General features: G+C 42.0%; 1 protein-coding gene across 10 annotated transcripts in view; it reads right to left on the bottom strand.

Annotated features, from left to right (window-relative positions):
• Positions 1-5,221: 5,221 nt before the first annotated feature.
• PMEPA1 (prostate transmembrane protein, androgen induced 1) overlaps positions 5,222-17,917 on the bottom strand; it is a 172,353-nt gene continuing 159,657 nt past the window's right edge. For all 10 annotated transcript variants that reach the window (XM_069951448.1, XM_069951454.1, XM_069951453.1 and 7 more), the window contains 3 exons: positions 11,479-11,633; positions 6,812-6,865; positions 5,222-6,476 (listed from right to left, as the gene is read on the bottom strand). In XM_069951448.1, the coding sequence (XP_069807549.1) occupies positions 5,937-6,476; positions 6,812-6,865; positions 11,479-11,633 (749 nt within the window). In that variant the 3' untranslated portion in view covers positions 5,222-5,936. The remainder of the gene's footprint in view (positions 6,477-6,811; positions 6,866-11,478; positions 11,634-17,917) is intronic.

Here is a 17,917-nt window from a genome sequence, read left to right as displayed (position 1 = left end):
TTTAGTATAAATTTGCTGTGATGCCCCTCTGATTGCTGGGAGTCGTTCAGTCGCCACACTATCATTGAGTCATGGGAGTCGATACAGTATTGTAAGTTTATGCGACACTAGGGAACAAAACAAGGCTTTGCAGTCCTCCAGGCCGCCATTTTGTAGATTAAACCCATGTAAGGCTATAAAATAAATAAAAAAAAATCTAAAATTTCCCCCAAATGCAAACATTTTAGGCAACTTTTTGTGGGATTTGTGAAGGTTAAGGCTGCCATTTTGTGGCCTTCTACATCCTATGAATGTGCTGGTGCCCTTGAAGGTGAGGCCAATGGTCAAGAAGCATAGCCTAAAAAGACGTTGGGGGTCTCTAGATTTAGGGTTTTCTATTAAGTCTACAAAATGGCGGTCATATTGTGTCAGCAACTGAGGCGTGCATAAAACAGCAAAAACATTTGTTCAAGGGCCATTAGGGGGTCAGAGTGCACCAAAACTTCTGAAATTATAGCAAAAATTCTAAGTTTTACACAAATACAAAAAGACAAAGCCCCAAACACAACTTCAGTCTAAAATTTCCACCGTCCAAAAATTGTGCAAATCTGATGGCGGCCAACCAGGTATTTTGCTTTGATCGGTCTAGTGCAAGTGTGACTGTCGGAAGAGAATATCTGATTGGCTACTGTCATCATCCCATTACTGAAATTTGGTTGAAATGTTCTTAAAGGGACATTATGGGAAACCATTCCTAGAAAAAAAAAAAAAATAAATGTGTGTGGTTTTCTTGTATTCCCCGGCTGCATTTCTGGACTAAATATCTTTTTGAAGGGGAATGATAACCTTCCAAGTTGGTATTTCTGGACTAAGTACTACTGGGGGATTTCACAACTTTCCTTTTACCATCAGCATAAAATACAGAAGTTACAATAAATAGTACAAGAAATTATAAAATAAAATAGTCCCTTTAAGAACTGTTTTACAATACAAAAGGGGGAATGTGGTAACTTTTTGAGATTGCCAAGTCTGGTCGGATTGATACTAGAACACAGCTTATGTTATATTGGTGACAGATCTCAAAAAAATATTTTTACAACATGAATTTATATTTTTTAGGCATTTGATTGAGGCTTTTCTGCTACAGTATCATTCCTACACAACTTGGCAACTTTTCTCCGCTGCCGACATCACCGTTTCGCATTGTTTGATACAGACAGGTAAAGTTACAGCCATCGCTACGCAGCAAAATAATCGGACAACATATTGGTATGCACTTCTTTTTGGCTCAGTAGGGGCAATCAAACACCTCCGATTTGCGTCATACAAAATCTACCACAGTTTTCAGCCGATCCGGCAATAGGATATGTGCATTATAGACAAGGCTTCGATAAGAACCTTGGGAACAGTCCAATGCTTTGCATAACAAGCACCATACAGAACGAGGCACATTATATATAGGATTTAGAGAGAAGGATGGGGGGGGGGGGACATATTACATGTAGAATATCCCTTTGGCCTTGGTCTCTGCACATAAGGAAGGGGATCAGTTTCTAAAGCCCCCTTCAGAGACAGCTGGGCTTGGATAAACCCGGCCACCACCCCTCATCACTGAAGGCGTTTGTAAGGCACTAAATCGACACGACACCAAAATAAATCCTAATGAACACCTAGAGATGCTTGTATCATACAAAGACGCCGCAATCACCACATCAGGCGGCCAAATGTTTCAGGTTTTTTTTTCCCTTTGTAAACACTGGGTTCCCTTTACCTTTGGGGCAGGGGGATCCCAATTTTTTCAAAAAAATTGTAGATTCTGGACCATTAAAAACATAGGAACAAAAAAAAAAAAAATGTAGATATTTATTGCCTTATACTTTTTGTTTTATATTTTCAGTCCACTAACAGAGGTCACTGCTGGTTTCAGTTTACTTTGTAAGGAATTTTATTTTTGTAAAATCTTGTGCAAATCGAGAAATCCCTATAGGAAGAACACTTTCCCCACAATCCTTAACCACTTTCCAAAATAATCAGAAAATGGAGGGTGTGTTTGTATGAGAACGCCAAACCTACCTTGTAAACTAGTTCACTTTTTTTTTCGTCTTGAACTCCACAGAACAAAAAAAAAAAAAAAAAAAAAAAGTATAAAATGTTGCAATGCAATATCCAACCCGTTCTATGTGCACAGGTAGAGCAAGCTAAGGTTTATAGTCTGACATTGGGCTCAGGTGGAATAAAAACACCACTTTTTTGGTGATTGAGGAAGCATTTAAGCGTTACACAATAGCGGGTTTGATAATCTTACAGGTTAAGCCACAATGCAGCAATTGTTTCCCTTCCCCTTTGAGGGGAAATTTTGAAAAAAAACAAAAAAAACATCCAATTTAAAAAAGAAAATTAGAACAGGGCAATTGCAAAGTAAAATATAGGGGGAGGGAGTAAAATCTGGAAACTTTTTTGTAATTTGTGATCAACAAATTTTTGTTAAACTTTAGCTTTTTTTGAAATTCAAAAAGGGCTTCAAATATTCTAAGATGTTTTACAATTTTCAGGTGAGAACACGAGCCTGAGCTCAATGCCCCGCCTCGCTGTAAAGCGTCGCTGGCCGCGCGGCTCTCAGGTCTTGTTTGTTGATTTTTGCTTTTTAAAGTCTTAATTAACTTTTCTGGCTGAAGTGCAATTTCGCTAAAGAGAAGAAAAATATCTTGTCATTTAGAGCTCATGGAGATAAAGATTTCGGATGAAATCTCGATCCAGTTCACTCAGAAGGTCTGTTAATCACTATAATTAGCGGATAGACGAGATAATTTATGCCGTGCTTGACCCATTGACTCCAATCTGGTGTGAAAAGCTTAAGCGGCTTCCTGGTGAGATGTTATATCATTTAGGTAGTGATAGTGCTATGGGGTAGCAAACTAAGAGCTGCTAAACTACACCTCCCGCTAGGCTATAAGGAGAGGCTGGGAGTAGTAGTTGGACAATGTTGGGCAAGAACATCTTATTGTTCATCAATGGAACAAAGTGACAATTGGCACATAAGTTCATCACATGTTCAGATTTAATTTTGAAAACCATTTTTTTTTTTTAGAAAATTCTAAAGTTTAGGTTACACTCAAAAATCTGCAATCTGCATCTGAAATTTGGAATTTCGGTGTAATTGTTTTCCTCAAAATTTTAAAAAGAACCTTGCTTTAGATTGGATTTAAGTACAGTACAGCTGGGTTCACACCGCAATTTGCAGTCTGTTTAAAGGACCCATGTTCAAATGGTTTTACTATACGGAAACGTGAGCAATCACATTTGTGCACACCAAAAAAAAAAATAATAATTTCAATCTGTGTATTTTTATAATGGAAGTCAATGGAAAAACGGATGCACACACTTTTTTTCCATAAAAAAATGGATATATATTAAAGAGACTGCAAAAACACACTGTGAATCCAGCCTACTCCTCGTATGTGTAGATCAACACATGGACCCAACGTTATCAATCGGGCACATTTGTCTCACAGCCAATCACAGCTCAGCTTCCCTTTCTCAGAATGGACTGTGATTGGTTGCTATCTGTCCGATACACAAATGTGTCCGATTTAATTAAATCTAAATCAGGGTCTAAACTTTTTGATAATATTTTGGCAACTCTGCAAATTTCAACGGTTTTTGAAAGAAATTAGCTGAAATAAATAAACTGAACAGGAGGCCTGAAGGAGGGCATCCAGTGCGCTAGAGAGACTGGTTGGGGGGGGAATACTAACCGCAGTCTCCCCTCCATCCCAGATCTAATTTTTTAGTGAGCTGGTTAGCCCCCCTACAGATTTACAGCTGGAATTTCCCATTAAAGTAATAGAGAATAAATCCCTACACCTCCCAGCATGCTTAGCTAACATTTTGCACAAGCCCGCCGTACGGTTTTGTATTGTTCAGTCACAAGCAAAATGGTAGACATTAGCAGAATGCCAAGCGGCTGCCGGCGAGCCGAGCCTTTGGCATAGTGCAGGAAAGATATGCTTCCTGTCAATCTGTTAAGACCTTTAAGGGAAAGAAAAACAACAGAATTGCGTAACAGAAGCTCTTAAATAATCATTTATTTCCTCCAATTAAGATTAGTGAATTGGCCCAAATACTGTTTCTGGTCTAGAAGGGAATGTATCGGCAGTACAAGATGGGCCGCTTCAGAAGATGACACTTTTTTTTTTAGCTTTAACATTGTAATAAATCTACTTTCTCAGTACAAAACAAAAATTGCACATTGGGTTCTAAAGGATTAGTTTATGTATCGACGAAGGTGCCCGGGTTAAAAAAATAAAAAAGTGCAGACAAAAAGGAGCAGACCAATCTAAATGGATAGGTCACATACTCCTAAATATTTGTTCTCCCATAAAGAACAGGAGAGGAATTTAAAGGGGTTTTTCCAATGATCACTTTTAGGGTATAAATGTGGGCCCAGAACTGGGTGACAAAAATTAGAAGATAAATGCATGAAAAGATAAGTTGTTGGAAAACCCCTTTAAGAAGGCATTTCAGGCGCTCCATAGATCAAAGATGCTACCGAGTGTGAAGCTGTGGGCTGGCATCAGGAACTCCCAGCATCATGAAAGGACCCTGGAACCTGGACAAACATTCGTGCGGCTGTGTCAATACAGTAGGGGGAAGATTTCAACAGGTTCGGAACTCCTGGCCTTATAATGATACATGATGCCAGCCCGCAGCTTCACGCTCGGTAGCATCTGATTTACAGAGTGTGTGAATGACCTCTAAATGTGCAATAGGCTAATAATTTGGGGGTTAAAATTTAAATTTTTTTTACAACATATAAATTGGGTTCAGATGATTGTAATAAGAACCCAAAGAAGAAAGTATCACAGGGCTTGATAATGTTTTCAGTTCCTATGACCTGTGGCCGTAATAAGGACACCAAAATGTCAGTTACGCTGGTCTGAAACTGGCCCAAGAAATAATGCACGATTACTATCCCGACCCAAGAACCCAACAATCCAGATCTGTAAAAAAAATCAAGTGCTGTAATCTTTGTATTTTTTTTTTTTAATTTAGGGTTTTTATAACAGTTGATCAATGCAGCACATCGTTGCCATTTTTATTTTGTTTTCCTCTTAAGTTCTGCAATTTTGTGGTAGACATGATACATGGTAGTTAACACAAGGACTGGTATAGTCATATCAAAAAATAGTGCAATTTGTTTTAACATTTATATAAATAACTCTAGGCCCGGCTTTTTTTTTTTTTTTTTTTTTTTTTAAACACTCTTTCCGAGTTGGCACTCAAACAAATCCACCCAACTCTGGCAAAAAAAAAATAAAAAATGATGTCCATTTTCTGATGAACAAACATCCCAAAATTGTATAGGCCCTTTTATCTAATACAAAAATACTTCCCCCTCACTCATACTTTCTCTTAGTTCTCATATATATATTTATATATTGCAAGTCTTTTTTTTGTTTTTTAACAAATAAAATTTTGTGCAAATATTTCAGGATTTTTGTTTCCTTTTTTAACGTTAAGTGAAATATAAAAAAAAAATTACATATAGATAGATAGATATAAGGTGATGGGGGTATATAGGTAAGCACTCACGCAGGCTAGTCAACTTCTTATAGGGCAACTGTGTAAAGGAATCCGAGACACAGCGAAACATAGAAACAGGATTGCAAGCTTCCTCGGCTTGTGCATTCAAACCAGACAAAACAACTAAATATTTATACAGGAAGAAGGTGAAGAGGCTGGGAGAGTTTTCTTGCTTAACATTTTTGCTTTCCCTCCTCCCCATCGTCTCCTTTTTAAAGTTTTTGCTCCCCCGCAATCTGTTGGTCATCAGAAAGGCACGCAACCATCTCGGTATTGCGACCCCGGCTGACAAACGAAACGGGTCAGCTTAGAAGTGCAGTGTTTATGGATTTCAACTTTTCGTCGATCAGTTCGATGTTTTTGTTTTTTTGATCCTAGAACGGCTGTCCTTTTAGTTTGTCCTTGTCTTTGCTCCGTGCAACTGTGCTATCGAGAACATTGCTTTGCAAGTGAAGTCTGCTGCTTTCTAATATTGAGGGAGTGCCCGTGTTTTGCTGATGCTGGTAAAATGAGGACCCGGGGTAATGACCTATGACCTCGCTATAGGTCGGAGGTGGTCCTTCCATCCTCCCGTTGCTGCTGTAAAAGGTGGCACTCACTCCAGAGTTGCTGCTCGGCGGGCACGGTCCTCCGTAGACCGAACTGTCGATTAAGTCGCTGTCAAATATGGTCCGGTTGGGAGGTGCCCGCACACTCTCTCGATTAAGCTCCATCTGTTGTTCGGGATCGCGAAGCTGCAATGTGCAGGGTCCTTGGTAGGGTGGGGGCTCCTCTCCGTCTGATAGAGAAATGGTGGGTGGGAGGTCTATCTCGTGCTGAATGTAAGGGTAGGTGGGCTGGAAGCGGTTGAAGCGATCTCGCTGGAGGAATGGTGGGATGCTGAGTCTGTCCGAGGGTCGTGGTGTGTAAATGTGCTGTAGGGGGCAGTGAAAGGCACAATGTAAATAGGAAGTCGTACAATATGATGGCACTTATCCCTTAGTCATATAGATTGCAATTCTATCTATCAAACAAGACCATGAATTTAAAAAACATTTTTTAATGTTAAATCTGACCTTGTGTTAGTGTCTCATGGTCCTCAATGTCAGGAGTGCAACAAGGTGCCCTTACTATCGTTGACTACTAGAGATGAGCGCAACGATAACCAATTGCCGAGACGTTGCACTCATCTCCATTGGCTACTCATCTCACACCTATGAGTTGCCTCGTGCCTAACACTATTAATGCAACACCTGCTCCGCCATCTTACCTCAGTCACCCCATTTCCCGATACTGTGCTCTCCGAAGGCCACAGGCTTCCTTCCTACAACAGATAAAAATGCACATCAGTATTGGTGAGAGTATAAAGTGTTCTTACCAGTAAAAAATAACCTACCCATCATCCATCCCCTTTCACCCACTCCCTCCTTGGTTAAACTTAATGGACATGTCTTTTTTCAACCATAATAACTATGTAACTACTGTATTTTCCGGCGTATAGGATGACCCCTGACCTTTCAGAAGATTTTCAGGGGTTCGCCTTATACGCAGGAAATGTTAACCTCTGCCTGACTGCAGTAGGGTTTAATCCAACAGATCAATGTCAATAGGGTACTCCCTGACGAAGTTCCGATGGAACGTAACACGTAGGGGCATCATGAGCCGCCACGAGTCGCTCTTCTCACTCTTTGTTTGGTGACATGGTTTTTGACTGTTTCACTGTTTGTCATCCCATATTGTAGTCACCATTCACTCGACACATTGCACATATATTGGTACACTTTATATTCATTTTTTATTGTGGTTTATATATTTTTCTATCATTTATGAGGGTTATTTGAGCTCTATTGCATGACCGTTTGCTGGCCCGTGGGTCCCACCAGGTTTTTCCCTCCTTGGGAATTTTAAGTGTTTTTAATGTGCAGAGATCTGCCTTTCTTTGCCATTTTTGTATGTTTTTTGTATTTTTTGATTTATGTTTAATAAACTTTGTGTTTTTTGACGTTTTTGATTCTTTTTCTCTATGGGACTATCTTGTGCGTTGAGTCTCAGGAAGCACCCCTTTTTCTCTTGCGCTTTTCATTATTTGGTGGCACAGGCCCCATTCTCTTTGTGAAATAGGGTACATCGAACCACAGTATAATTTGTGTCCTTCACTATCAAGATCAAACAAAAAGGGAGAAGGAAAAACCATAAAATATAACATATATATAACTTATATAATATATTTCCAGTAGTAAAATTATGTTCCACACAGTATTATGTACAATAGGGAGATTTTGTGTATATATATATACACACACACACACACACACACACACACACAAAAACAGTGGTCTCCAACCCGTCTGAGAGCCTCAGTGTCTACTAGTCAAAGGTTCAAACCACAGTAAGTATCCAGTGTTTACAGACACATCAAGGGTCAGTAGGGTTTACTAGCTGGAGCCCTTAGGCTGCATTCACACGTTCAGTGTTTTTCCCAGTCCGTGATTGTGGGCCGGCAGCTACCTCCGTGATCCGTGCAAAACAGTGCGTTTTTCATCAGTGTCCGTTTTTTTTCACGGATCTGTGTTAAAGCATTTTAAATTACATTAATTACATCACATCCGTGTTTTTCACGGATGAACACGTGTACATCCGTGAAAAACACAGATCTCATTGATTTCTATGGGGAATCCTTTCTGTGCATCCGTTCCGAGTAATGACATGTCCTATTTTTTAACGGAACGGATCACGGATCCGTGAAATCACGGAACATCTGAATAGCCCAATAGAAAGCAATGGACTGTAAAATTGTTTGTGCGCACTGATCCGTGAGCACAGACAACTTCCCGGAACGTGTAAATGCAGCCTTACTTAAAGTTGAATAAAAAAAAAATAATAATAATTCAATCGACCTGTCATCGGTTTCCGGCACAGGCAGTGTGATGCTAACTGTCTGAGCCGGAGGTCCCGGAAGCTCTCCCGACAGCCGAGCAACTCAAAGCTTCTCTGATGAGACGCTCGACTGCCAGGAGAGCTTCGAGGGACGACCCCCGACTTCCGTAAATATTTAGTTACAAAAGTCATCATATACGCTGGAAAATACGGTATGTAAATTGTGCCCATTGAGGAAGATTCAAGGGTGGCAAAGCAAGAGGCACTCTGGTCTTATAACAGTTGTCGGGGATTCCTAAAACATTGTCAAGTCTGCCCTCAGGTTGTGTGCGCTATTGCATCTTGGCTCTATTCACTGCAGCGGAGCTGAACTGCAATACCGGGCTTAACCTGTGGTCAAGTATTGCACTCTCTCGAAGAAAGTAGCCTTGCTTTTCTTTAAGGAGAAATTCCACTTTGTCCAATCAAGAGTAAGAAGACTGAGGACAAGAGATGAGCGAACTTCCCGAATGATCAGCATTTGAATCCCGCTGCCTGGAGAAGGTGGATGCAGCCCATGCAAACCTGAACTTGCTTCAAGTTCGCTATCTGACAAAAGTGGTACTGTCCTTTAAGTGGCACACAGAAATGTAGGGCACAAACTTTCGTAATGAGCATTGATTGGGACAGTCACGTTGACCATAAATGGAGCAATATTTGTGAATTTTGCATTTTGGGGGGAGAATAATCCATTAAAATATATTCAAAACTTGGTGGCGCCACTGAGAGCCTTGGCCACACCATTTTGGGATAAGGTAGAGACCCCCAACAATGTTCTCAGCAAAGGTAAGAGGAAGCCAAAAGTACCAAATTTTTACAGACAATTCCGTAAGCATAGAGTGTGCCTGCTCTGCATTTGAGCACCGGTAGCTGATAAGTTGGATGCAGCCTTAGGGAGTCCTGGAAAACAGGGCTGTGGAGTCGGAGCTGGAAAAAAAAAAATGTACCGACTCAGACTCCAGCTTTAAAAAAAAAAAAAAAAAAAATCTTAAAAAAAAATGTAGAATTGAATTTTAATATGAATTTAACAAGTTTTGCTCATGAATATATATTATGAGCAACATTCTAATAGGACACTGGCCCTATTACATAAGGGTGGTCGGGGAATATATCAGTAACAGGACACTGGCCCTATTACATAAGGGTGGTCGGGGAATATATCAGTAATAGGACACTGGCCCTATTACATAAGGGTGGTCGGGGAATATATCAGTAATAGGACACTGGCCCTATTACATAAGGGTGGTCGGGGAATATATCAGTAACAGGACACTGGCCCTATTACATAAGGGTGGTCGGGGAATATATCAGTAACAGGACACTGGCCCTATTACATAAGGGTGGTCGGGGAATATATCAGTAACAGGACACTGGCCCTATTACATAAGGGTGGTCGGGGAATATATCAGTAACAAGACACTGGCCCTATTACATAAGGGTGGTCGGGGAATATATCAGTAACAGGACACTGGCCCTATTACATAAGGGTGGTCGGGGAATATATCAGTAACAGGACACTGGCCCTATTACATAAGGGTGGTCGGGGAATATATCAGTAACAGGACACTGGCCCTATTACATAAGGGTGGTCGGAGAATATATCAGTAACAGGACACCGGCCCTATTACATAAGGGTGGTCGGGGAATATATCAGTAACAGGACACCGGCCCTATTACATAAGGGTGGTCGGGGAATATATCAGTAACAGGACACCGGCCCTATTACATAAGGGTGGTCGGGGAATATATCAGTAACAGGACACCGGCCCTATTACATAAGGGTGGTCGGGGAATATATCAGTAACAGGACACCGGCCCTATTACATAAGGGTGGTCGGGGAATATATCAGTAACAGGACACCGGCCCTATTACATAAGGGTGGTCGGGGAATATATCAGTAACAGGACACCGGCCCTATTACATAAGGGTGGTCGGGGAATATATCAGTAACAGGACACTGGCCCTATTACATAAGGGTGGTCGGGGAATATATCAGTAACAGGACACTGGCCCTATTACATAAGGGTGGTCGGGGAATATATCAGTAACAGGACACTGGCCCTATTACATAAGGGTGGTCGGGGAATATATCAGTAATAGGACACTGGCCCTATTACATAAGGGGGGTCGGGGAATATATCAGTAATAGGACACTGGGCCTATTACATAAGGGTGGTCGGGGAATGTATCAGTAATACAGCACTGGCCCTATTACATAAGGGTGGTCAGGGAAAAGTTGTCGGTCACTACTTAGCAGTTTGTTTCTGAGCTGGAAGAGTCCATTGTGTGGGGGGAGATCTGTGCTGGTCCTGGATGCTGGATGACTGTATATGAGCAGCAGTGTAATATGAAGATATCCTGTGTAATATAGAGGAGGAGGAGAAGACATAAGTAGTGTAGCTGTAACCTCTGACCTCTGGGGTTTTCTCTCTGGGGGAAGATTGTGTTTTTTTCTTTAGTGTTCAATGGCTGCAGTAGGCTGTGTGTGTGCGTGTGCTATTGCGTGCCCCTTACAGTGACCTTCTATATCACTATGTGTGACCCCCTGTATATCACTATGGCTGACCTCTATATTACAGGTATCTGAAATTGTTAGCAGTGTTTCTGTGGTGAATATTTAGTTAGAAACCTAGAAGACTGTCAACAGAAAATGACCACCTGCTCCATCTAGTCTAGTTGTGAGTAGTTCAGGACATGGAGGGTGGAGACTGGCTGAATCCTCTGCACACACAGGAGAAGCTGCTGTATATCGTTCCTTATTCTCTCAGAAGTCGCCCCAGGATCATGTAGGACATTAGGGAGAAGCTGCTGAGACAGTGTGATAAATACTCCCCTGGTATATGACCGGCCATTTATGAAGGAGCAGGAGTCCGAGTCGGAGCTGCGGCTTACCGACTCCACCGCCCTGCTGGAAAACATTGTCAGCCACTGGTATTCAAAGCAGGCAGACAAGTCACACTCATCTTTATCCGTAAGCAATCTGGATAACTAAGATGTCTCTACCAAATAGGAAGACTTACCGAAGACAGATTCTCCTCCCGCCTCCTGCCCTGGCTGTGCCGGTGGATGAAGGATCGTGCAGAAAGCTTGTAGTGGTTGAGGAGACACGTGATCACTACGACCATCACCATCATCACCACGACAATGATGATTATCTGAACAAATTCCAGTTCCGCTGCAGGGAAGAGAGAACAAACAGAGTTGGTTTTACTGTTAAAAATAAAGATTTTGAGATCACCAAAAGATACCCTCCCGCCATGGTGTACAATTTTCAGAGACCAGAGCAACTGGAAACCAACATGGACCAAAACGATTTTAAAGAAAACTATTCCGAAATCTTTAGTTAGATACTTAGAAGACACCTTAACGTTTCCCAAAACGAAGAGTTTACGTCACCTTTGCTCCTCGTAATGCTTATTGGTTTGCTATCGGGCTTTATACCCTTATAACCTCTGGCTTGGGCCAACTGTAATCTAACTTTTGTCTGGAAGGGTTAGCGGGACCTCTTATTGCCTTTTTGTCTTTGTTACAGCACCCAGACATTAAAGCTATGCCAAATGGCACACTAAGAGATGATACCAGAGCCAGATAACTTATATACTCCTTTATCGGTACAGGCGTACAATGCAGGAACTTATAAAGTCATGTTCTGTAACTGCACTAAAACTGGTGAACGCACTGAGGCATAAGTGACTTAAGATAAAAAGCAGACAAAAAGGAAAACAAAAAGACTTCTGTTCCTATAGCAATGACAAGCTAAGATACTACGCACAATCTTATCCTATCTGCATGTATAATTCGAGGGGTAAGCGTGCAGGCCGGATCATGTTCCCCATCCCACCTCTGACCCTGTTTGACGCCATCACCAAGTCCTAATCAACAGACGTCTTTATTCGTCTTGTCACGCCTCTTTGCCATTAGAGATGGGAAGAAGCCAATGAGAGAGGCTTAAAAAAAAAAAAGTTTGACCATGAACCTTCTACAACTTCTTCATAAATTACTTGGCCGTAGCTTTTTATTTATATATTTTTGTAGTATTGATCGCTGTCAAAATAGCAAGCGTCGCCTGTCCTTTTCATGCAGCGCGTTCCCGCCTACACCACCCACAACAGTGGCAGCACCTCCGTGTGCCCGGGAATGATTGAGGATTGCCTCTGTGGCCTTATCTTGGCAGCTCGGCTCTCCTGCTCTCGGGGAGTACATTCCAGATGTAATTGCCCTGCCCTTGTCAAGATGGCCAGAGATTCACAGACTCCAAGCTGGCAGCAAAATAAAGACTTCTTTAAAGCAACATGCAGCGCTCCTGAGAAGCGCCCCCCCCTCCTCCACTATAAGCCAGCGTCTTGTACAGGCTCCCTGGGAGGAACCCTGGCTCTGAACCCAGCAGACATGTCGAGTTATGTGCGGACTGAGCCCTGCAATCATCACATAAACCACTGTCGAGGACACCATCACTGGCAAAATGTTTTAGCTGGCTGTAAAAATACTCTTCAGAGATCTACAACATGTGACTGAGCCGTGCTGGAATAGAAGAAAATACAAACAGCTCTGTCGACCATTACAAAAAGTTAAGAATTTGGGAGAAAACCCCAAACATTCAGCATGGCGATGGTGCCAAATACGTCTAGACAACAACTCTCCAGGTCAGAAGTGATGACACCAGATATAGGACTGATGTTCACAGCTGTACTGATTACTATGGTGCCAGTCACCGCTTTGTTGGTGCTGCTTTTGACTTTTCCTCAATTGGTTTTTGGAGAACCACCCAACGCGCAGTATATGAGTGCATCCTCTACACATAAATTTCCAAAGCGTGCATGTTTTTGGAATTCTTTTTTGAGGACCATATTATACCCGATTACCCAGGCCCAGTCAATGAGAATCGCCCATAACACGATGCACCCTATGTAGTTCCGGCCCCCTATCTATACCCTTGTGTAACCGGGTTCACCCATCATAAGACTGCAGTGATACAAGGGCGCAATATTAAAGGCGTGCATCGTTTTTACAAACAAAAACCCTCTACAGAGTCAGCTTTTAGGACTCTGCATCTGCCGGCTCAGACAGGGGTCATGTAAGGTAAGAGTTCTGCTTCGTGAAGGATTATGGAGTCCCAGCAGATCGCTGTTTACCTTTTTTCTTTTTATAGTTCAAGAACAATTCCCCCCGCAGGATTTGTTGTACAAGATCTGCAGTACAAGTAGGTGCGGGTGCACTGCTACTAGGCGGTGGGGGCAGAGGCCAACATGTTGTAGAACCCACGTGGTTTGTAGGTCTCTAAAATGTCTAGTTTGGAAAGAAGATCTACTGTGATAGGGTAGACTCCTGGATGATGAGAAGAACAAAAAATAAATAAATCTAGATCTAAAAATCACCATAAGTGCTATACATAGAGGAGCATAGACTAATTCATGAAGAACACATGGTAGCTACATATGGCGCCATACTGGAGTGTAATGTGTGGTTATATGGAAGTAGGATGGGGACCTTTGCATATCCATTCCAAACCACATCAATAAATGCTGATCCAGCCGCATGGGCATATGACATCTCAGACAGAATACCTACTCAGGTAGGGACCTGCAGAACTACTTTCTTTGGCTCAAACCAGTCATACGTAAGGCCATTAACATCAGCAACAAAAAGTTATCGTCATTCACGACCCCGCTCATGTCCTAGAAACTGGTATGGTATTCTTGTTCATGGCCATCTCTGAGCAGGCTTTTTCTACCCTTTATAAGGTGAAAATGACCCCTATGAAGAGAGTCTCCATTAAATATACTGCCTCAGACTCCGGCTACTGCAGACTGCTCTGTATGACGCTTGGATCATGGGTTCAAGCCAAGGTAATTCTCCCCTCCTACACTCCAAAAATATTCTGATGGGTCAAGCTGGACTACAGACCGTGAGCGCCAATGTACAGTGATGCAGAATATGTTGGTGCTATAGAAATCTAAACAAATGAAATAAAAATGTGAGGGTCCCTTTAATTCAGGAAGGCTTTTTAGCTGCTCCACCAGCACGCGGTCATCGCCTCGAAAGCTGCCGCCGCCTGAAGCGAGCGGAATTACAAACAGGCGCCCTATTAATGATAAACAGACAGATAGACGGTCAGATGGATGGAAAGACGCTTCATAAAATATGCCATCTCATGCCGCCCCGCAGCCCTGTGGCAGCAAAGTGTAAACACTGGAATTTCGGCACTCACTCAAGCATGGGGATCAGAGAGGCTGAAATGTATAAAAATCTAATCTGGTTAGTTGCGGCTGTCTGTGAGGGGAGACGCTGGGAATTCATTGGGATTCTGGTCCGCCAGCGCTCTGCCACTGACTTTCAACTCCTGTCATCGCACTTATCTCCGCCGCTACAAGATTTAGACTCCCTCTCGCCAAAAAAATTCCACCCCGCACCAAAGGAAGATCTGAGCACAGAAAGATTAGAATTACAGATGAATCACTGTAACAGATTAACCCTCAAGTTTTTTTTTTGTTATGCTTTTTGCTATTATATTTTTTATTCTACCAAGACGAATTATTAAAAAAATTCAATAAAATAAAAAATAAATAAATATCGGATACAACAACATTCCTGGACGTAGAAAACTCCAAAATTTCTGTTCTGTTTTTTTTTTTTTTTTAATTGTAATTTTAAAAAAAATACTAAAAAATTAAGGGGAAAGAGTTAACATGAGAATATTGGATTCAGACTGAAAAACGTGTTTTTTTTTTTTTATACTAAGCTGCAAGAATTTCTACAGGAAGATTTTTTGATGTTTTCTGTGTTTGCATGAGAATTGCTTTTATACGACCTCCTTCATATACTTTTTTTTTATTGGATTTCTTTTCTTACAGAAGTCAATGGAGAAATGCGAGAAAAAAGGCAAAGAATGGAAAAACTCCAACATAAAAGCAGTTGTTCCAAAGTGCATTTCTAAGCCTTTTCCTACAGACACTGATTTTTGGGGGGCTTTTTTTTACCCAACTTCTTATATATTATATTCTTATATTCTATTAGTATAGTTGCTTTTTTATTTTATTTATCCATTACAAGTTATGTGATTCTCTCGTTGCATGAAGGGTTTCTATTGAAGAATTTCTACCAGAAAAACCACCAACATGCATATACTGGTACATGATAAAGGATGGAGGGAGCTTACTGGTGGACTCTTTTTAGGTTATGGTGAATGGTTTCCATTGACCAATTGCTTATCTGCCTGAGCTTTGTGCAACTTCTAATGACCCAAAAATAGCTGAAAAATATTAATATACAAGCAACCTTTTTAGGGATTCTACGTCATGGATATCGATATAATTGAGAACATGTAAAATGAAAATAAAAAAAAAATTGTGATTTTTTTTTTATATATAAAATAATAATAAAAAAAATGCAGTAAAAAAAAATAATAAATGTGAAGACCCCCCGGCCTCCCTGGAGTGGAAGCGGAGAGTAACAGCAGCAGCAGCAGCTATCTTTCCATTCCCCGGTAGCCGAGCACAGGGCAGGCCCCAGCCACTTCCAGACAAACGGGAGAGCAGCTTTATTTGCATAATGTCTAGACCGTCGTAACAGCTGCTGCCTGGAGAAAACCAGTTCTCAACACACATCTCCCCGGCACCTGTAGATGCCGCCCGCCAGGTGAGGTTGACGCGGCCAGCAAAAGCATTAAACAAAAAGTCTGCTGCCAAAAAAACTACACAAATATATATTATAAAGGGTTTCAGACCTGAAGGGCACCGGAGGCTGAGATGCCCGTTTCAGCAAATTGGTTTTTCAGTATTCGATTGTTCAAAAACTGCACAAAAGATTAGAAAGGAGGAGGAGAAAAGAAAGGAAATCTATTCAGCCAGCAAAAAAAAAAAATTGATTCCAAGTCAGAAATTCATAAGACAGAGGGGAAAAGCAACCCCCCCCCTCGCCATTTACATTTTTACCAAACGATTACTTTACCGATGTACGGTCTGTAGCTCAGCATTCTAATACAACTCCCACCGTGCCCTGATGGAGGATGTTTGTCAATGGACGATGGGAATTGTAGTTTTGCTGGGGAGCGAGCGGCAGGCGAGCCCCGTTTGCTGGGGAGCGAGCGGCAGGCGAGCCCCGTTTGCTGGGGAGCGAGCGGCAGGCGAGCCCCGTTTGCTGGGGAGCGAGCGGCAGGCGAGCCCCGTTTGCTGGGGAGCGAGCGGCAGGCGAGCCCCGTTTGCTGGGGAGCGAGCGGCAGGCGAGCCCCGTTTGCTGGGGAGCGAGCGGCAGGCGAGCCCCGTTTGCTGGGGAGCGAGCGGCAGGCGAGCCCCGTTTGCTGGGGAGCGAGCGGCAGGCGAGCCCCGTTTGCTGGGGAGCGAGCGGCAGGCGAGCCCCGTTTGCTGGGGAGCGAGCGGCAGGCGAGCCCCAGGGAATAGATGAAAGGTGATAGGACACCCCTGCAAACCAGTCATATGTCCTATATAATATGGCCTATATGGCTGCCACCTCCCACAATGCATTGCAGCACTCCTATACAAGCTGTCTGAAACACGAACTATGTTGCCAATAGCAACCACCGCTCTGGAAAAATAAATGCTAAATCTTATTACAAGACGGTCTGTAATCATCTGGTTGGCGAGATGGGAAACGGCTGCAATGGCAAACCTGCTAGTATGTCTCTCTTATAGGGTCCCGTAATATGTTCTCATCCAGGATTAGAGAAGCACAGCGCCACCTCTATCCTCAGGAAGGCAGGAGTACTACAGCTCAGATCCAGAAAATGGAGTAAAGGTAATATCAAACACAACCAGGGCAGGGGTGGTGCTGGTTTTGGATGAAAAGTTTTTCATTTCTGAAACGTAAGATTTCTTACATTTTGGGGGTTTTCTTCTTTCTTTTGGCCTCTGAGGTAGGGGAGAGCATATACAGCAATTGCACACTTGTGCTGGGATCTGTCCTGGCGATTGCGTTAAACAGAGTCATGTCAAAAAGTCACCATTTTTCTGGTATTGTTTAAAAATGCAGCAACTAGATAATAGATGAAAACAAGTAAATATAGTGTTTCACTAATTTTTGGTTGAATTTTTTTAATGCAAATTGTGATGAAAATCAGTGTAAAAAAAAATTTGCACAAATTTCAGGCACAAATTTTGCATGGATTTTTAGCCAGAACTTTTCACCTCTTTATGGAAATTTTGTATCTAAAAACAACAAAAAAAAAAAAAACACAGCGAGACCTGGGATCGAGCCCGATCAAAAACATTGCAAAAATGATCCCTACATTTTGATGATAATTTTACCACTGTAACGACGGATGCTGAATAAAATCTTTTAGTTATCCCTTTAAGAGCGGCCGTGTAGAGAGAGAGATACAGATTGTTGTTCTCCGGGAGGACAGAACATTCGGAGACTTCGCTATCAGACAGACAAGACTTTCAATTCCAGACAAAATGCAAATATGCAAATATTTCATCTATCCGTCTGGAACCCGGAAAAAAA

Source organism: Dendropsophus ebraccatus, chromosome 14 (assembly GCF_027789765.1).
Source record: "Dendropsophus ebraccatus isolate aDenEbr1 chromosome 14, aDenEbr1.pat, whole genome shotgun sequence".
NCBI classification, from domain to species: domain Eukaryota; kingdom Metazoa; phylum Chordata; class Amphibia; order Anura; family Hylidae; genus Dendropsophus; species Dendropsophus ebraccatus.
This window is presented reverse-complemented; position numbering and strand designations above follow the sequence as displayed.